The sequence below is a fragment of the Alexandromys fortis genome, unplaced genomic scaffold (assembly GCF_014885135.2).
Source record: "Alexandromys fortis isolate MF-2015 unplaced genomic scaffold, M_Fortis_MF-2015_v1.1 scaffold_438, whole genome shotgun sequence".
Classification (NCBI taxonomy): domain Eukaryota; kingdom Metazoa; phylum Chordata; class Mammalia; order Rodentia; family Cricetidae; genus Alexandromys; species Alexandromys fortis.
Genome location: NW_026068346.1, coordinates 190,197 through 212,174, shown reverse-complemented (window position 1 = coordinate 212,174; position 21,978 = coordinate 190,197). Strand labels below are relative to the sequence as shown.

The 21,978-nt window shown below is 39.4% G+C and overlaps 1 protein-coding gene across 3 annotated transcripts in view; it reads right to left on the bottom strand.

Moving 5' to 3' along the window:
• Positions 1-2,870: 2,870 nt before the first annotated feature.
• LOC126495325 (cytochrome P450 3A11) overlaps positions 2,871-21,978 on the bottom strand; it is a 26,548-nt gene continuing 7,440 nt past the window's right edge. Inside the window, exons 4-13 of one of the 3 annotated variants that reach the window (XM_050132914.1) lie at positions 17,526-17,625; positions 16,926-17,039; positions 16,749-16,837; positions 16,308-16,456; positions 12,433-12,560; positions 11,468-11,546; positions 9,340-9,500; positions 7,670-7,896; positions 6,066-6,228; positions 2,871-3,305 (exon numbers count right to left, since the gene is read on the bottom strand). In XM_050132914.1, coding sequence (XP_049988871.1) covers positions 3,210-3,305; positions 6,066-6,228; positions 7,670-7,896; positions 9,340-9,500; positions 11,468-11,546; positions 12,433-12,560; positions 16,308-16,456; positions 16,749-16,837; positions 16,926-17,039; positions 17,526-17,625 — 1,306 coding nt within the window. In that variant the 3' untranslated portion in view covers positions 2,871-3,209. The remainder of the gene's footprint in view (positions 3,306-6,065; positions 6,229-7,669; positions 7,897-9,339; positions 9,501-11,467; positions 11,547-12,432; positions 12,561-16,307; positions 16,457-16,748; positions 16,838-16,925; positions 17,040-17,525; positions 17,626-21,978) is intronic. The other 2 variants (XM_050132915.1, XM_050132917.1) reach the window with 2 other exon arrangements.

Sequence of the window (21,978 nt, the reverse complement as noted above, 5' to 3'; positions counted from 1 at the left end):
TTCCTCCCATGTCACCATCACATCTCAATAATATGATCTTTTTTTAACATGGTCTTTTTAAGGGAAAATTATTATTGTTACTCATATATAAGCAGAAATATATGAAAACAATCTGCTGAGTCCATTTAATGTGGCTTGTTTGTATATTTTCAGGGCTGATCACTTGGTTTTGGACAATCAATTAAGGGACTCATCCTTAGAGAAGAACTCTTTCTCTCAGCAGTTATTAATTGGCTATAGATAATCATCTAGGGTTGAAGTCTTGTGAGTTTTTTTCTATCCATATGTCTATTGGTGATGTCAGTGTTCAGATCTTGTTTAGGTCACCATATTGTTGCCATTTCATGTATGTGGCTTTCCTACCATTTGTAGGAGACACCATCTCACAGCAGACTTCCTAGTCCTCTGACTCTTACAATATTACTGTTTCCTTTTCCTCAATGTTTCTTGAGACTTAGATGTGGGGGTTATGCTGTAGATGTCATCTAATGAGATGATCAAGTGGTTTTAACTTTTCAGTTTCTTTTTATGATGGAATACTTCAACAGATTTTTGTATGTTGAACCATCCCTGCATCTCTGGGATAAAGACAACTTGATCACAGTGTCTGATGTTTCTTATGTGTTCTTGAATTCAATTTGCCAGTATTTTATTTAGTATTTTTGCACAATGTTCATGAGTGAGTCTACATAGCATGTTTTAGACCAGCCAGGGCTACACGATGAAATTTTGTCTCAAACAAAAAATAAAACACAAATTAAGACACACACACACACACACACACAGAGAGAGAGAGAGAGAGAGAGAGAGAGAGAGAGAGAGAGAGAGATGTGTTGTTGTTTAGAAGCCATTTTCTATGCTCAGTCAACTACCTAGCATCCTAGCATTTTGGAAGAGTTTGAAAAAAAAAAGTGTTTCACTTTCACATATGAGTTCCAGGTACTCTTATTGTGAAGAGAAGATTGTTGTTCATGTACACTTACAACTTTTTAAGGAAAAATTTATATGTATTAAACATTGAAATTTAAAACTGTGTTTTGGTTTTATTTTGTCCAATGAAAATTGATATGTTGATATGTTGGAAGCTTGGTGCCAAATCTGAAGATATTAAGAGATAGTAAGACCTTGAAAGAGGTAGAGTCTAAGGTCATCTCTGTGTATCCCTGAGCTGTGGTCTCCTGTCTTACCCAAGGGAAACCTTGAGATTTAGCTTTCTGCTCCTCAGTTGCAACCATGAGTCAAAACGACTTAAGTATAATTGATGTGGATGGCAAAAGGGGGCATCTACCTGGTGTGTGATCTTTTCGGCTCACAGAATGCAAGAGTGGTGGAGTTGTGGTGCAACTGTGACACAAATGTTATGGGAATTTCAAGCCCACTCCATAAGATGGGACCCATACCCAACAATGAGGTCAATGAGATCAAGAACCTGAGACTACATAAATCATGAGTCCCAGGAGACTACCTACTACTGATAATATATTGAATGTATATATCAGTAAAAAGATTCCTAATGACCCAACCCTCATCAGAAAAGCATCTTCTCGTGGTAGACTGTAACTAACAAGAAAACCTACAACTTGTCAATATGAAGTGAGGAAGAGACTTTGAAATGCTCGGCTCTGCCCAGGATGTCTGTGTCATACCTCACTCCTCAAGGCTCAGTGATCCAAATGGAATAAAAGGAAGAAAGAGTGTAAGAGCCAGAGGTAGTGGATGACTTCAAAGAAACAGCATTTTCAGACACAGCACGGCAGCTGCACATATGAACTCCTAGAGACTGTGGCAGAATTCACATGAAGTGAAAAAGCTCAAACCAGACAAAATCTTAGTGTAGAGAAGCTGAGAGTCCTACCCATAGCCAAGCAGATATTGTCAACTGGTAGTTGCTGAGAGAAGAAAGGCCAGTTTTCTTCAATGGGGTGATACTGGGTTTGTCAGCCACACTCCAGGGCAAGCCTCACACTCAAGAATTTTTATCTAGCGTGCACTGGACTCCACAGTATGTTTTGTTTTTAAATAGTGAGAGACAATATAAAGCTGGGTAGAAGGGAGATGGGGAAAGATCTGGGAGGAGTTTGAGGAAAGGAATTAATATGACCAAAATACATTGTAAGCTCTAAAAGCATATAAAATGTGTTTAAATTGGTTTTTTGGTCTTTAAGAGATTTTTAAACTTTAATTTCATTTATACAAAGGTGATATATGAAGATATGAAAGGCATTTACTTTACTTAGTAATATAATGGACTTGGGAAATATTTAACAAGCATTAATATTTATTATTAAGGCTAGCAATGACCATTGTCAACATGCCAAATTTTCATAGGGCCTTTTATTGCTTTGACTGAGAAAGGATGATGAGGGGTTTTGTAAACAGTCTCTCTTATGCTAGAAGTGTTTGATCTACTCTTCTACCTGAGTTTTGATGACAATATCCTTTCTAATGACTGTGGTTATTTTGATTGACAATTATCAAGAAGGTGGAGAATCAACTACTTGTTTTTTAATATTGTGGAGCTTAGGTTTACAGATCTCATTAATCTCAGTGTCAGCAATCCATAAAAGGTCAGCTTTGTAGACCAGGGTTCCTAGTCAAGTGTTTATGTTTTTTTATACAAAGCATTTTCCAAGCGGTCACATGGTCTTAATAATTAGAAATTTAACTGCCCTGAATAATGTTGCTCAGCACAGAAGGGCCATAACTTGAGTACACTATTGCCCGACTGCCAGTTATAAAGTTTTTTTTTCATTTCTTTTTTTAATTGGGTTTTTTAAATGGATGTTAATTTATATTTTCAGTGTAACATTAGTGTATCATTTCAGTGCAACATTAGGAGCCAAAACATATGATAACAATTTACAACTTGAGCTGTTACAATTGTTCAGATTTTAATTAAAAATTTATTGGTCAAATTATAGAGACATGGTCACTCTCCAAAGAACTCAAAAGAAATTGATGGAGACAATCTGATGGAGATGGAGATGGCCTCAGGAAGACAAGAGAAGATGAATTTCTCATTCTCTCAGCTGACTTAGTCGTTTCCTTTCCATTTGATTGTACTGTGTATTGACAATGAGAAAGCTCAATGGATGCACTGAATCTTTAAGCATGCACCAAGTCCAGTTGATTAATCCTCATCTTCAGCTGAGTTTTATTCATGAAGTAAATTAAAGATTCCAATGTTCTGCAGACTCCTTGAGGGAAAGTCATGCTCCAGTTATGATCACATCCCGTGGTACAACCTTTAGAACAATGGGTTTTTTTGGTTGAAGAAGTGGTTTTCTGTTTAATTTCAAAGGAATCTGCAACAGTGCAAGTAATATTGAGAATCAGTGAGTGAGCCAACCACAACCCATAAAGAAAATAAAAAAACCACTCAGAATGGTGATGCTTTGCAGGGACATCTAAGCTGCATTTGAGGTCATATGCTTGGACTTCCTTATCCTCCAAGCTGTGACCAATAGATGGTGAAAGCATGCTTCCAAATATGCATAAGGCAATACATTTATTGAGACTCTACTGTATACAGGGTCTGAGATGAAGCCATATTGGTTTATGTTATTTCTGTTCTATGCTAATTTGGAGTAAAACTGTTGAATATAAATTTTGTTTTGTTTTTCCTGACAGGTTCTCACTTTGTAGCTGTGACGGTCCTGCAACTCACTGTGTAGACTAGGCTTGTCTTAACTCACAAGGATCTAACTGCTTCTGCTTCCTGAGTGCTGGAACTAAATGCAAGCATCACTAAGCCCAGCCAGTATAACATATTTGAGCCTGATTCTCAGTTACTATGTCATATTGTTTTTCTTAAGTTCTGAAAAGTTATTTTTGGTTTGTTGACATTTGCAAATTAACCCTGAGAGGATACATTTCACCTCTATGAACAGTCCTCACAGCCAGCCTAGATCATATGTCACTAGCACAGTTGAGCTAATTCTGGACAAGTCTTTAGGAGAACAGATATTTGCTTGCTTTTTGGCATCTATTTGTGGCTTTCAAGGATGGGATGAATGAAGAATTCTGAGTCCTACAGTATTTTCAGTGATGGTTTAGCATCATGCTATTCAGTGATGGAAGGGAACGGAGGAACAATCTTTTGGTCACAGGAGAAGGGAGGGGAACAAAGTAGTCATGGAGATAGAGAGGTGTCAAATTTAAGATGACTGGAGCTTGCCAGAGCATCTGCCCTTGACAGGTGTGCCATTGGCTCTCGAAACCTGAACCTTGCTTTGTCTGTTTTAATCTCTGTTCATGCTTATGGTTTAAACGTTTTAGTGAGAAAGTAGTAAAAGAAGTGAGATTATGTGTTGATAAATCTACATGAGTGCCTTGAACCAGAAATTACAGAACAAATATTCCTATCCCTCTATTCATCCAATAAAACTATTTGTCAAAGAGAAGCCACATTCTAAACACACAAGTACCATAAATTTTTAGCCATCTCTTTGCATGAAACAGGAATGAGTTGTTCAGAAAATGCAAATGCTTTCTCTAAATGTTCCATCTTATTCTTTTAAAATTTTAAGTAGTATACATGTGTTTTCCATGGAAGCAAAAAAGAGATGTAGATAATATATATTATATATAATATATATATGCACAAGTGTGAGCTGTCATTTTTAATTAGTTTTAATTTCTGTGAGAGAATATTATAATTGTAGGTTCTACTTCAAAACATTTACCAAAGGCTTTCAACACACAAATTCTCCACAAAGGACCATTGGGGTTTGTGGAAGGAATGATATGAGGTAATTTATAAAAGATATGGGATATCCTTCAATACTGAGAGAAAAAACACAACCAAACTGAAGGCTTTAATGACAAAGTATTAGCATAGGTGATAAATACAGCCTGCAGAAGACAAAAGCAGAGTAATGAGGTCATAAACCCAAGAGGAAGATTCATTTGGGGAATGAACAAGAATTTGAAGTATGAGAACACAGTATGTAGGGGATAAAGGATACACTATTTATGGGAACATGACAACTACTTGTTTTCTGAAGCAGAGGTCCTGAGAAGTGAGGCAAAACCATGAAGATGCCCCATAAGGTTGGAATTCATCATAAGCAGCAGCTTTGTAAAGATTTATTTATTTTTATTGTATGTATAGGAGTGTTTTACCTGCACATGTGTATATATGTATATATATGTGCAGGTATATATGTGCAGTCTCAACGGAAGTCAGAGAAGGACATAAGAGTTACAAATGGTCGTTAGGCACCATATGGGTGCTGAGGACTAAATTCAGGTCCTTTGTAAGAGAAACTTGCGCTCTTAAACACTACGCTGTCTCTTGAGCCCTAGCAATTATGTTTTAAAATAATGACTCCCCACTTGGCATCACATGGGAAGTCAGACGACGAGCTTTTAAAACTACAAATTAATTAAGGATTTCAGAAATAACCAGGCGTCATGAGTTTCTGTTTTTGCTTTTGATGTAAGGTGTCATGTAGCTTTTTCTGGCTTCAAATTCACTATATGGCTAAGGATTACTTGAATTTATGATCATATTTCCTCTACTTCCTGAGTACAGGGACTGCAAGTATGCTTCACCAGAGCTACTGCCACAGTTCTTGGGATGGGAACTAGGGCTTTGTGCATGTGAGGTAAGCACTTTTCTATTTGAGAAACATCTCAGACCTCATATATGGATTTATAAAGCTCCTTGGTGATTCTAATGTACAGCCAGTAATTGACAAGACTCTCAGAGGAGGGCTTCTGAGAGTTCTGGAAGAAGAGTTCACCACCCAACAAACAGGAAAACCTGATCACTGAACCTCTTCACAGCACATGACGTACCCAATCTCCAGTGGACATGACTGGAACTACAAATAGAATGCACATAATCCTGTCACATTGCCTGCACTAACTCTTCATAATGCTACAGTTGTACTCTATACTGACAAAGAACCAATGGCCACTTAGCTCTTTACAAATAACTCATTAGGCCATAAAATGAATTAGCAAACCTCAAACAAGCAGATTAGTTTTTATAGACAGAAGTTTCATTTGAAAAATGTCTCCCATACAACATTATTTACAGAGATAGTTTTTCCCCTCACCTGTGTTTCCTTACAAGACTGGAACGAGAAGTTCTGCAGGACTTTAGTGAGAGCAAGTTTCATGTTCATGAGAGCAAACCTCATGCCAATGCAGTTCCTGGGTCCATTCCCAAAGGGCATGTATACATAAGGATCAATGCTGCCCTTGTTCTCTTTGCTGAACCTGGAGGCACATAGTAATGACAAGTTAGCAAAGGATAAAAGCATAAGAACTATATACATGAAGTTGCCTTTATGCATCTAACCAGTAACATACAGGTAGTTTGGGAAAGGTTCATTGAACTTCTGCTTCCAGGTATTTGGCTCTGAGAATCGTACACTAAAAGTCCTTTCTGTCATTCTTGTCCTATAAGACTTTCCATATGCTAGTTGAGACAAATGCTGTTTGAGAGAAAAAAATAACCTATGTGTCCAATAATACAATAGTGGTGTTATGGGATAGTGGTAACCAACTATTATCTTATTGCATTGGACTTTCCATTTATAGAGGGAATTAATGCCTAGTACTGTAAATCTGGTCAAAATCCAAAGGCTAGTGAGGACCTAGGCTCTAGGGGAGAATGTACTACTGTTGTTTCACTACATGGTATCAAACTGTTCTCTATATATGTTTATACACACAAATTAGTGCTGCTCTTAGTCTTGGTCAGAGACTCTCCTGAGTGCAGTGGAGACAGTTAACACAGAAAGTCATAACTGGTCAAACTGCTGAGAATGAGTGATTGTGTAGTGCTCAGTGCTTAATGGAATATCTATATCATCCCCTCCAGGGCCCAGGGAACATCTCAGAAGAGGGGCAGGATGATGTAAGAGCCAGGGAATGAAAAGTGTGCTGTGAAACACTATATTCTGGACCTGACACAGCTGTTTTCCTCATGAACTCCCAGCATCTCTGGTTGCCTGCACAAGGCTGGACCATGTTGATATATTACATCATGGATGAGGGAAAGAGTTCTTAAAGTGCCATTTCCCTAAAGAGCTACTGACAACTAATGATTCCTGGGGTTTGGGAAATAATCTCTTCAGTTGTGCAGCTACTGGTGAGTTGTTCATTTGCCAATAAATAACTTCTATACCTACACTTACAAAGCAACCCTAATTAAACCCACAAGTCACAAGAAAGCAGAAAGACATGAAAATAGAAGGAAGACTTGCTGGGGATATGTAGGGATTCAAGATGTGTATAAGAGAGAAGAGACAGACAATGTGAGGTGAAAATGACGAAAATACATTGTACACACATGCAATTGTCAAAGAATAAAAAGGAAAGCAGAGGGATTTAACTCTGAACTCCAAAAGTTCCTTCATGATAATGCTGGGTTGCATCTCTGAAAAGCACGTCAGTTAGACTGAAGGAAAGCGGGTTCCTGCCTCAGACTTTAGTTGATCATTTGTTACTTGAGTAAAGATGAGAAAAACACTCTGTATTTAAATTCTCATCTTTTCTTATTGTGTCTCTTTCCCTATCCTCTTTTTTTCTCCCCTTTCTCTGTCATTCTCAGAGAATACAAATGGATGTAAAAATCACATTTAGACCATCCTCCCATAAGAGACACCCATATACCGCCCAGCATAGTTGATACCCACTTCTGGGATTCTAGTACCTTTCAGGGCGGAATTCCATAGGCTCTGGCCAGTACTGTGGGTCATGGTGAAGAGCATAAAGTGGTACCATCACTACGGAGCCTTTAGGAACAAACACACCATCCATTTCTACATCTTGTTTACAGACTCTCTCAAGTCTGTTAGCAATTGGGTATAGTCTAAGGGTTTCACTCAGCACCATGTCGAGGTACTCCATCTCCATCACTTTATCATAACCGGGAGGTGTCTGGGAAAAAAGAAAAAGGGTTGTGCTGGAATTTTAGATTAACTTTAAATTGGTCTGCATGAAATTGTTGAGGTCTCAGTAGATCCAAAGTTGAACTCAGCATTGCAAAGGTCCTAGGTACTTACAACATTTTAAAGGGGTTTTTAAAAATTGTTTTAATTTAGTTTAGGTGTTTTGCCTACATGTTTTGTTTTTAATTTTTTAATTTTTTATTGAGCTTTAAATTTTTCTCGGCTCCTCTCCCTGTCTCTCCCCTCCTCTTCAACCTTCTCCCAAGGCCTCCATGCTCCAAATTTACTCAGGAGATCTTGTCTTTTCCTACTACCCACATAGATTAGATCTATGTATGTCTCTCTTAGGGTCTTCATTGTTGTCTAGGTTCTCTGGGATTGTGATTTGTGGGATGGTTTTATTTGCTTTATGTTTAAAAGCCACTTATGAGTGAGTATGTATGATAATTGTCTTTCTGGGTCTGGGTAACCTCACTCAAAATAATGTTTTCTAGCTCCATCTATTTGCCTGCAAAATCCAAGATATCATTATTTTTTCTGCTGTATAGTACTCCATTGTTTAAATGTACCATATTTTCCTTATCCATTCTTCAGTCAAGGGTCATTTAGGTTGTTTCCAGGTTCTGTCTATGACAAACAATGCTGCTATGAACATAGCTGAGCACATGTCCTTGTGGCATGGTTGATCATCCTTTGGATATATACCCAAAAGTGGTATTACTGTGTCTTGAGGAAGGCTGTTTCCTAATTTTCTGAGAAATCACCACACTGACATCCAAATGGGCTGTACCAGCTTGCATTCCCACCAGTTTGCATTCCCACCAGCTTGCATTCCCACCAGCAATGCAGGAGTGTTCCTTCTCCAGCATAAGTTGTCATCAGCCTACATATGTTTTTGTGCACCATATGAGTGCAGTGCCCACAGAAGTCAGAAGAGGGCATCATATCCCTTCTGACTGGTATGACAGATATTTGAGGGCTACCATTTAGGTACTGGGAATCAAACCTGAATGGAACTTCTTAAATAACAGTCAGTGCTCTTGACCATTGAATCACCCATCCAGCCTCTTCCAGAGTGGTTAGAATAACTATCACTTGGGCCTTAAAGATATTCCAATTAGTAAGGTGCAAGCCTAAATTTAGATACACATCATTCATAAAGACAGATATAGTGGCTCACATCTATAATTCTAGCAGAGGGGTGGGGCAGAGACAGGGCATGCCTGTTGAGCGTTGGCCAGACTGCATAGCCAAATTGATGAGCTCCGAGTTCAGTTTGAAAGCCTGTCTCAAAAAACTTGGTGGAGAGTGATTTAGAAAAATTCCCAGTATAGGTCTATGATCTATAACCCCCCCCACACACACACACAGACCACTGTAGTTGATGAGAAGGTATCTCTTTTTCCTCATATTCCAACCACTAACTATTCACCTTATTGGGCAGAGCCACATCGATCTCCTCCTGAAGTTTCTTCTGGATATCAGGGTGAGTGGCCAGTAAATACAGGGTGAAGGCAAGGGTGCTGCTGGTGGTTTCGTAGCCAGCAAAAATAAAGATAATTGACTGGGCCATGATCTCCATGTCAGATAGAGCTGAAAGTAAGAAAACATTTCAGAAATGTGGGTAGGGTGTACCAACATAAAAAAGATGAGGGGAAAATCAAATGATGCTCCTGTTTCCCTAGAGAGAAATGTGGAGAAGCCACCCAGTCACTCTGGGACTGTTATCACCCTGACATCCATGTGACAGCCAGAGAAGGAAAAGATTGCTTCAGCCAGGACTTCCTATGGTTTATGCTATGTTCATAAAGCATCACCATCAGTGCACAGCTTCAAGACACGTAATTTACTATTTTTAGGATTTATTTTTATTTTTATTTACATGTATTTGTGTGTGTATGGGCTCTGTGTATGGAGAGGTGTCTGTGGAATCCAGAAGAGGGTATTTGATCCCATAGAGATAAAGTTTTAGAAGGTTGTGAACTTTCAGAAGTAGGTCCTAGGTACTGAACTCCAGTCCTCCGCTAAGGCTTAAGATTTATAATTTTTATTTATTTGTGTATGTGAACTCACACGTGTACAAGTGCCCATGGAGAACAGAAGATGGCTATGGAGCCCATGAGCTGGAGTTACAGGCAGTTGTAAACCTTTTACCATGAGTGCTGTGACTCTTTTGTTGGTAAAGTTTTTCCCATTTAGTGTAAATCCTTGCTACTAAATTGAAACTGGACTATAAACCCACAATCAGTGGGTATTTTAAAAATTAATATCTATTTTAGCAATCAAAATTGAAACAGAAGGGCTGAGGATATGTAGCTCCATAGGTAGAGCGCTAACCTGGCATGCATAAAGTCATGGGTTGAATCTGCATCACTGAATAAACTAAGCACGGTAGTATAGAAGTTAAAAGGTCATCCTCAGGCACACCATGAATGTGAGGACAGCCTGGGCTAAATGAGACCCTGTTTCAAAAGGAGGAAGAGAAAGGATAGCTCAATTTGAAGTTAGCTGATCATATTAAAGGGCTTCATGCAGATAAACTGGAGAGAATTCAAACACAAAATATATAATGAATTTGAAAAGCAAATTTGGGAATCTAAAAGATCATATGCTATACACAAACAATTGTATGTATTAGAAATAACGAAATCGTAAGAATGGAAGACTCCCGTTACATTAGCTACTGATAAACACATGTAGAATAAAGTCTTTAAATTAGCAATCATGATAGTAATGATGCTTTTAAATTAAAACTTAAACATAAATGGGAGGCGAGAGAGATGACTCATTGGGTAAGAGAATTTGCTTCACAAGCATGAGGACCTGAGTTTGAATCCTCACAGTTCTCATGTCAAAAATCAAGTGTGGTAATACAACCGTGTAACCCCAACTCTTAGATCATAGGGACCTGCTGGCTGCCAGACAGGTTTGATGAGAGACTTTGTCTGGAAAAAAAGGCAGAGTTTGATTGAGGAAAACACTTGGTGACTTCCTCAGGAATCCATACACACATAGAGGTGTATACATGTGAACACACTCATGTACACACATGCATATGCTACCTTAAGAAGATAAAAATATAAAAGTAATTTTAAGTGTGTAAAAGAATGAAGAGAACCGGTGTATTTGTACAAGGAGGTTTTCCCAAGATTCCACTTATTTAACACATAAACGTAAATTTTTACCAGAGATTCATGTAGAGAACACATGTATACAAGGGGCTCCAGAAAGTATAAGTACCATTTGGGTACATGCCTCCTGACTGGATGTTTAGACTCAAATGTCTAGGCAGAGCTCCCAGTTAGTATGCTAGGAAAGACAGAAACACCACCTGTGTAGACCTAGGTGACTCTCAGAGACCGTTGAAGACTTCCATCATGGCTACCCTTCATGTTTGGAACAAACTTGTGTCTATGTGCTTCTAGAAAATTCCATGTAGATATAGCCGTGTCCTTTCAGTAACCTGACAGAAGTATTCTTCTGCTAAACAACCTTCCCACACATTTTCTGAGCAACCTGACCACTGCCCATGGGCTTCCTTGTTCATAGACCAGACAGACCTTGGTTACCTTTATGAGACTCTTTGACTTTGGAATTGTTATGAGAGTTCATCATCAGCTGAAGAAAATCCACTAGGTGCTGGAAGCAAAAGAGAAGTTGAAAAAAAATAGAAGGTCAGAGGTGGACCAGGAGTGCAGAAGCTTAACCTCCTTTCTGAGAATGTAGCTACCTTAAAGTCACAAATGTGGCTAGGGTTGCTTGAGCCATGTCAGAACAAAAGCACCAGTGGCTAGCCAGAAAGCAATCCAGCTACCCTATCAACCACTTTTACAATAAATTACAACAGATACAATTTTAAACAATAACAGTGATTTTTTGAAAATCTTTTTGAAGGAGGTGGAAATAGTATTTCCCTTATTTTAATCACTTTTATCTTTTCTCAGAGAATTTCATAGATGTATACAATGAGATATGGTCATACCCATTCCACCATTTCCTCTATTCAATTCCTTCTAGATCCTTTGTAACATTTCTTGCTCCAGACTTCATGACCTCTTCTTTTTAATAACCCATTGAGTTCCAATGATGCTGCCCGTAAGTACTTGGTTGTAGGGCTATCTGCTGGTGCATGGGAAACTGACTGTGGCAACACCCTCCCCCTGCAGTCATCAACAGCCAATATTTCTTCAGTAAGGAGTGAAACTTGGAGAGGTCATCTCTCATCTAAAGTGGAGATTTTTTTGGTCTTGATGTTGCACAGGTCTTTTCCCTTGCCATTTTTTTCCCCAATCCTTATGCAGTGCACTCTTGGCTTCATTCCTATTGTTAAGAGTTATTTCCTGACTTACTTTCAGTATTTTTTAAAATTTTAACCTCGCTCACAGAAATAGAAAAATATTCTTTTTCTCTCTCTAAATCGAGTCTTCTTTATCTACCTTTAGTGATAGATGAAGGGAAACACACAGTTCACATATTCACAGCCCAACATGTTGTCAAACCCTGGACCTCTCATGAAAAAATTCACCTTCTGCTTAGAATTTAGGCGATTTTCCTTCGTTCTTTCCACAAAGTTTTTGAAAAATGCTATGGAATCCTTAGGGAACACGGAGACATTTAATCTCTCATACATTGGAGTGAGGAATGGAAAGAGTACTGGAAAAGAAAGATTAAAAAATAAGTTTTAGTGGAGATGCAAGTTTCATTTAGAGAAACCACACACAATCCAAAGAATAAGTCACCAGGGTCTCAAACAACCAAAGTCTCTCTGTGACCTTTCTCACACTGGATCACCATCATAATACTTCTTCTGCATTCTGGGGTACTCAAAGGAACAAATCTGACTATTGGATTTAACTCTGCTTTTGTAGTTTGTGTGGATTCAAAATATAGACACGGCCATTGACATAGTTCAATAGCTAAAGGGTCCTGCAGAAGAGCCTAACAACCTGCGTTTGAAAACTTAATCAGACACTGAGGAAGGAGAGAAGGAACCACTGTGAGTTGTCCTCTAATCTGCACATTCCACAAAACACCAAAGCACATGTGTGCAACACACACAAATAAATCAATAAATTTCTTCTTAAACTAGTAAATCAATCAATCAGTGAATAAATAAATAAATAAATAAATAGTAAAGAAAGAAGAGCCAAGATGGTATTTGTTTCTCAACTGGCGTGATATAAACAAAACAAGCACCAGAAAGGATGTTTGGAAAGTCAGAGTTTTGTGCATGTTGACAATACACTCTTACTAAATAACCAGTAGTGCAGCCGCACAGGTGTCTCAGAGGCTAAGAGCGCTGACCGCTGTTCCCGAGGTCCCGGGTTCGAGAACAGCTGGAGCGCTCTGTGTAAATAATGGAAAAAAAAATTTAAATAACCAATAGGGCAACGGACCCCAGCAGGATACAGGAAAATTTGTTGAGATGTAGTTTCATGGTGGAGTACTTTCCTAGCACACATGAGATCTTGGGATCCCTTCCAATCAGCAAAAGTATGGAAAATGTCCTGAGTATGAAATGAAGATAAACTAAGATCATGTACAGAAAAGGCACAGGGAGGCTTATGTTATGGGATAATCTTTTTGTACACTGTGAAGATGTATTTCTGTAAAGGACCTTCTGATTGGTTTAACAACTAGCTGAATGGCCAATAACTAGGCAGGAGAGCACAGGTAGGACTTCCAGGAAGAGAGAGGCAGGCAGTTTGGGAAGAAGAGAGTTGTAATTCACCAGAAAGATTGGGGGAGGTAATAGGAATGGAGTATCAGATGTACATAAGGAATAAACATAATGAGCCATATGATAGAACATTGATTAATAGAAATAGGTTAATTTAAGCTATAAGAGCCAGAGGAAGCCAGGTGGTGGTAGCACAGGCTTTTAATTCCAGCACTCAGGAGACAGATGCAGGCAGATCTCTATGAGTTTGAGGCCAGCCTGGTCTACAAGAGCTAGGTCCAGGACAGGAACCAAAACTACCGAGAAACCCTGACTCGAAAAACAAAGAAACAAAAATGAACTAGTTGGGAACAAGTCTGAACTAAGAACAAGCTTTCATGATTAATAAAAAGTCTCTGTGTCATTATTTGTGTTCTGGCGGTCCAAATACAGTCCATCCATAGGCTTATAGCCTTCATTTATAAAATCTCAAATAACCAAACTTTACAGTATCAAATTCAATTTTATAACAACTAACTCCAGGGCAGGAGAGGTGGTTTGACTGATAAAATACTTGCCATGCATGCACAAGACCTGAATTTGGTACCCAGAACCCTTGTAAAGCCAAGTTCAAAGACAGGTGATCCAAATTCAGAAATAAAGAAACATCACATGATCTCCCTCACGTCCAGAGTCTAGCCTATAACGAATAGATGCAAATATGTGAACAGGTGTAAGTGTGGATATGGGATAATGCTCAAAAGGAGACAAGAAGAGGATAATATTAGGTGTTAAGAAAGGGTGGAATGTAGGCAAAAGGGCACATGAGCTGTGGATGGAAAAGTAATTGACAGAGAAAGCATTAAACCTTTAAATGAAGCACCACTGCTAACTGCACCCAGAACATATACAAAAATACTACAGGGACTGGAGAGATGGCTCCACAGGTAGCACTGGTGCTCTACAGAGGACCCAGGTTTGATTCCCAGAACCCACATGTCTGCTTTCAGCCATGTGTAACTCCAGTTCCATGCCCTTTATGGCCTGAGCAGGCACTTCATCCATGTGATACAATATGTCCAAGTAAAACATTCATACACATAAAATAAAAATAAATAAATCTTTTAAAAATGTTAAAACGGTTCTATTATATAAGAGAGATGATCTAAAAGCAGACATTAACACATCTAGCTCTGTTTTTTAATTGCGTTAGGACCAGGGAAATTCTAATCAAAACTACAGGTTCAGCCTGCAGCATATCCACTAAGTGGCAATGATCAAAGTCATGGAAGAGCCAAGTGTTGGGCTAAACATGGAGAATCTGGAACTCTCCTGCATTTCTAGAAGACATAGAAAATGCTATAAATACTATGGAAAATAAATGCTCAATTGTTTAATATGTTTAAAATGGGGTTACTTTGTAACTCAGGAACAAAAATTCTGAACATATAACCCCAAACAAAAAAGCAAATATCAAATATAACCTTGTATGCAAATTCTTATAGCAGCAAAATTCATAGCAAACGTAAAACTAACTTCAGTTGAACAACTAAAATGGAATATTAATTGTTCATAGACACAGAAGACAGTAATGCTTACTTCCTTTAATAATGTGCTAAATGACAGAGGCCTGTCACAGAGATGACATAGTCTATGAGCCCATTTACTCAGAATATGTAAATATAGAGAAAGTGAATTGGTGGTTGCTCAGGTCAAGGCTGCTTGCAGGACAATGGTGCAAATGTGCAGCATGACTAGAATAGAGTCCTCTGCAGTTGACATTGGTAATTGGCCATGTAGATCAACAGTCAATTCAGAGTCCTAAGTGATCAAAGTGTTGGGAATAAGTGATTGTTGAGTGCTGAACCCTGCATGGAGCATCTGTATCAACACCCCTACCACTATAGGCTCTAGGAACATCATGAAAGTCGATGTGGGAGTAAAGTAAGAGGCAGGGAGTAGTGATGCAACATGCCATATCCATGATGAGGCATGGCCCACTCCTGAACGGACCACCTGCATGAGATCATGCCAATAATATTGGTCAGCATCCTAGCAGGCAGCATTCTTTGGACTCTCTGGGTGACAAAAAAAGTTGGGGGGACAAAGTTGAGTGAAAGATGTCTTAGGGTATGTAAGGCAAGTGGGAGGTGAGAGTTAGGGGTGGGTATAATCAAGACACTATCAAAGGAAAAATAGAAGAATTCCAAATCAAAGCCAGGAATAGTGGCTTACACTTTTTTTTTTTTTTTTTTGGTTTTTTTTTTGTTTTTGTTTCTTTTCTTGTATTTTTTTTTTTTTTTCTTGTTTGTTTTTTATTTTTTTTTTTTCTTCTTTCTTTTTCTGTTTTTTTGGTTTTAATGTTTTTTTCTTCTTCTTCTTGCAGTGGCTTACACCTTTAATTCCAGCACTCAGGTTGCAGAAGTAGGGAGATCATTGTGAGTTCAAGGCCAGCCTGATCTACACAGCAACTTCTGGCCAGTTAGAGCTACATAGTGAGATCTTGTCTAAAAGAATTATGAATATTGAAAACAAGTAAGGGACTACATGTCTTTGAATGCACTGAACCTATTGGATAGTGCCTATAAGTACAATCCAACAAGATAGTAAATTACATGTCAAGTGAATTATATACCAATAAAGTTGCTACTTTTGGTAAGTGTGGAAGAGAAGAAAGAACTGACAATCATGGTCACACACAAGATCAGTGGGTCAAAAGGCAAAAGAACCATCATACATACCTACTGACATGAATAATGGATCAAAAAAATCAAATCTTATGAAGTTCTTGGCTTTTTCCACAAAAGGGTCCTTTGGTTTATTGAGGGAATCGACGTTCACACCAAATGCTGTGCTCGTGATGACATCCATACTGTAGGCCCCAAATACTCTGAGGAAATAAAGACATACACATTTAACACATGCAGCAAGAAGCCTGAAATAATTCATATTCTTGGCCAAGATAGGCTAAACCACCTCAGTTGACCAAGCACCTTCCCCTACCCACCCTTTACCCTTGCGACCTTGATACTATCACATTTCTTTCTCAACTGTACATTTTGTCATCTAGTGTCTAAAAGGGAAGAAGGAGCGGCTGGACATGTGAGACACACAGAAGGTTGACCCTTCTGCCCCTGCTGCCCTTCCTCTCCCACAACCACAGTGGATGTACCACTACTCACTCTTTCATGTCGAGAGGCTTGCCTTTCTCTGCCTCTCTTCTCAAGTATTTTACCAAAATATCTCCATACTCTTCAATGATGGGGAACATCTAAGCATAAAACACAAAGGCATCCATGGTTGTTAGGTGTGGAGACTCAAGTCACACAAACATTTCAGCTAGAAGTCCTTTTAGTCACCTCTTTGAGTTTTCCACTGGTGAAGGTGGGAGACAGCAAGGCTCGAATTCTCTTCCACTCCTCATCCTTAGCTAAGGAGATGGCTTTACTCATTATCCCCATTGGTCCTATATCCTAGAGTCCAAAAAAATACAAATATTTGCTGTTTGTAAGACAAGAATTTTCTATGGTTTCAAAAGTCAGGCAGATCTCTGTGAGTTCAAGGACCACCTGGTCTACAGTGTGAATTCCAGGCAGTCAGGGTTACACAGAAAAACTCTGCTTCTGAAAAACCAAAATAAACAACCAAAATAAATTCAATAAGAAAATACACTGTTTTGAATTATTAAAATGGGGAGGTTTGGGTGATGGTTCAACAGTTTAGGGTGCTTGTTGATCTTCTGGAGGAGAGAGGTTCAGTTCACGTCACCCATATCAGACCCCTCCAACTGCTTGGAACACCAGCTCCAGGGGACTCATCCCCTTTTCTGGACTCCATAGGAACCTACACACATATAGCATTCACTCATAAATATACATATTCAATCACACACACATATAGTTATAAATACATAACAAAAATAAATCCTTAAATATTTCAAATTTAAAAACGTTACCTACCCGTCGGTTTGTGAACACAGAATAGCATTCCTTTACTAGAATATTCTTCATCATCTCTGTGTCTGTGATAGCTAACACAGGTGTTTGGCCATCAAACAACCTGTGTGGGGAAAACAGCTGATTAGCCCATCAGGTTATGAAGGGGGAACCCCAAATCCACATTTTGACTCCAATGTTACATGACTTTCACTCTGATTATACAACATGTTGCTGCAGGAGTTCCCAGTCCAACTAAGGGAGTCTGACCACAGATCCATGGAGTCTTTGTAAAGTGACAGATGAGGACATTCAATAAACAATGAGTCACTTAAAGACAAAAGAGTTCATAGTGGGAATCTAATAGAGTCATTGTATCTTGGGTAAACATTAGAAGGAAAAAGTTGTTTCTCACTGAAGGTAGGGCAATGCGAGAATGTATTAGTTGTTTATTGAAGGTTCCAAGACCTTGAAGATATCATAGTAGAGAACAGTGATTATTTTCTATGATTTATAGAGTGGTTTTTCTGAAGTTTTGTTTGTTTTCTTTAATCTGTTACATGACTGTAATCACAATACTATCCAGGCCTGCTTGGAGACCTTGAGTTATTGGGTAGTGCAAACAGTGCACAATAAGGACTGAAATTGCAGGGGTGTAATGATTTCTTTCAGGGAACATATAGAATATATTACAGGGGCTTTAATATGAGGAACTTATTATACCCCAAATACAACCTTTGTGTACAATCGGTAAATATGTTTATGAATAGAGAAGCTTTGCCTGCTGCCAAGGAGCCTAAAATTAAACTCCAGTGACTCTCCTGAATGCCCTGCACAATACAAAAACCAATCATCAGTTCCTAGAGACATCATAAGTATAAATAACAAATGGAATTTTTAAATCTAGATGTCTATGTGTGAGAGCTGCTGAGACCATTTTTGTGATTTTTGCTTACTTAAAATATTGCAAAAGACTGATGAGATGGCACCACAGTTAAGAACACATATTGTTTTTGCAGAAGACCTGAGTTTGGCTCTTAGCACCCATGTAGGATGGCTCACAACCATTTATAGCTACAGCTCCAGAAGGACCCAAAGCCTCCGATCCCCATGCTCATCAGCGCTCAATGTGCAGAAACACAAACACACATGCAATGCATGTAATTAAAACTAATATAAATAGAGGTTTAAAAATAAAATATTGGTGTTGGAGAGATGGCTCAGTGGTTAAGAGCACTAGCAGCTCTTCCAGAGGACTCAGGTTTGATTCCCTGCATCCACATGGCAGTTCACACCTGACTTTAACTCCAATTCCAGGGACTCTGACACCCTCACATAGACATACATGCAGGCAAAACACTAATGAATATAAAATAAAATTAAATTTTTACTGCAGCATAATACTCTAATGTGTATATATTCCACACTTTCTTCATCCATTCTTCCATTGAAGGGCATCTAGGTTGTTTCCAGGTTCTGNAAAAAGATGTAAACATATTTCACCTTCTTGAAATGTGTTGAAGCTGAGGAGAGTTTAAGTGTATTGTCTTCAAAACACTAAAATGCATATCACTACTAGTATTGACATTAAAATAAACCCTTTAAAATTAAATTAAAAAATCTTTAAAATAATAAAATATCTCAACATCTTGGCTTGAGATGTAGCTTTGTGGTAGAAGGACTGCCTAAGGACAGCCTAGAATATACCAGGCCCTGGTTTTGATACATTGAGAAGAAAAACACAAATGAAAATACACAATTTATATGAGGCACCAGTACCAACTTCTATAAAGCTCAGAAAGAACATGAGAGTCAGGTGGTGAAGAGGAGACCTGCAAAATGCTGTCTTCCATATTCTGAAAATCATGCAGCTAGGACTACCTCAATGATCCCTGTGGGTGATTTGATTGTCAACATTCCAGCAGGAGGCACAAGGTCCTGAGACTGCATGAGGATTTACGCACAGCTAGCTCCTGGGATGGGAAAGTAAAATGGCCCAATGAAAACCAGCTCAGTGCCTGGGATCTACAAGGTGGAGTGAGAGAACTGACTGCCATAGTTATTGTCTGACCTTTATATGTTCACCATGGAACACGTTTCCCTTTGTGATAAGTAAACAAATATAATAAAAAAAATCAAAAGGAAAATAGTTGGAAAGAAGTCTATGTCAGTGGTGAATCACTGTTGTGTTGCTCACACTTCTGTAAATAACCTCTTCCTCATTCATGTTTCTGTAAGTCAGTTCAGTTAAATTCACTGGTACACACACACACACATATACACACACACACAAAACAAATAAAAAATGCAAGAAAAATGTTTCATATAAAAACAATATTAGGGGGAAACTGGACTGAGCCAGTGACCTAGGCTGGAGCAGGCCTGAGACAGCAAACTCCACAGGAGCAGGAGAGGATTCAGATCAAGGACATTTGCAAAAACAGGATTGAGCCAGTGACCTCGGATGGAGAAGGACTGAGACAGCGAACTCCACAGGAGCAGGTACATGGAAGCAACTACTGAGGGAGTGGGCTGGAGCCAGAGATCTCTGTGGGTCCGGGCATGAGTCTAGGACTCTGAGGGAGTGGGCCTGAGCCAGGAACTCTGCAGGTTCATGCATGAGCCTGGGACCTCCGAGGAACTAGGCCTGAGCCAGGAACTCTGCAGGTCCAGGCATGAGTTTGGACCTCCAAGAGAGTAGGCAGGAACCAGAGACTTCTGCAGGTCTGGGCATGAGTCTGGGACATCCGAGGAAGTAGACTGGAGCCAGAACCTCTGCAGGTTCATTTGTGAGTCTGGGACCTCCAAGGAACTAGGCCTGAGCCAGGACCTCTGCAGATCTGGGTGTGAATCTGGGACCTCCAAGAGAATAAGCAGGAACCAGAGACTTCTGCTCATCCAGGTGTGAGTCTGGGACTTCTGAGGGAGTACATCAGAGGCAGAGACCTTTTCAGGACCAACCACAAGCCAGGGACCTCTGCAGGAGCAGATCTAGACCAGAAATATTACTGAGCCAGCAACCTGGGCCAGAGAAGGCCTGAGACAGCAAACTCCACAAAAGCAGGGCAAACCCTGGGAGTGCTGAGCTACTCCAGGAACATAGAGTGACAAATGGAGTGACTGGAACCATGGCACTGACTACACCACAAGGAGCAACCATCTGAGCCTTGGATCCACTTGCATCTGAAAGACTGATTACCAGAGTCACAGAGAGTCCTAACTACACCAATTAGAGGGAAAGATGAGTGGAAAAGGTAAGAACATAGGCAACACCACAAAGAACAACACGACACCAGTAAAATCGAGTGGCCCTACAACAGCAAGACTTGAACAACCAAATATAGATGAAACAGAAGTAAATGACCTAAAAATAACTTTAGGATAATGTTTGAGGCCTTTAAAGAGGAAACAAAAAATTCCCTCAAAAAATGGAGGAAAAGACAAACAAAAAATAAGGAGGCATCAATAAACCCCTTACAGAAAACCAAGAAAAAGCAATCAAACATATGAAAGAAACCATTCGAGACCCGAAAACTGAAATAGAGGGAATAAAGAAAACACAAGCGGAGGAAATTATAGAAACAGAAATCATGAGAAAATGATCAGGAACCACAAATACAAGAGAGAGAAGAGAGAATCTCAAGTGCTGAAGATACAATAAAAGAAATAGATTCATCACTTAAAGAAAACATTAAATCCAATAAAAGCTAACACAAAATATTCAGGAAATATGGGACATGATGAAAGGACCAAACATAAGAATAATAGGAATAGAAGAAGGAGATGTTCAACTCAAAAGCACAGAAAATATATTTAACAAAATCATAGAAGAAAACTTTTCCAACCTAAAGAAAGATAAGCCTAAGTGAGAAGTGGAGGATGGGGAAACTTGGGGAAACAGCATGATTGGGATAAAGGAAAGTTGGATAGGGGAGCAAGGAAGCACAATTCTTAGTTAAGGGAGCCACCTTAGGGTTGGCAAGAGACTTGAACCTAGAGTGGCTCCCAGGAGCCCAAGGCGATATCCCCAGTTAGTTCCTTGGGCAGCTGAGGACAGGGAACCTGAAATGACCCTATCCTATAACAATACTGATGAATATCTTGCATATCACCATAGAACCTTCATCTGGTGATGGATGGAGATAGAGACAGAGACCCACACTGGAGCATTGGATTGAGCTCCCAAGGTCCCAATGAAGAGCAGAAGGAGGAAGAACATGAGCAAGGAAGTTAGGACCACGAGGGGTGCACCCACCCAGTGAGACAGTGGGGCTGATCTATTGGGAGCTCACCAAGGCCAGCTGGACTGTGACTGAAAAAGCATGGGATAAAACCACACTCTCTGCACATGGCGAACAATGAGGGCTGCTGAGAAGCCAAGGACAATGGCAAGGGGTTTTGATCTTACTTCATGTTCTGGCTTTGTGGGAGCCTAGCCAGTTTGGATGTTCACCTTCCTAGGCATGGACGGAGGGGG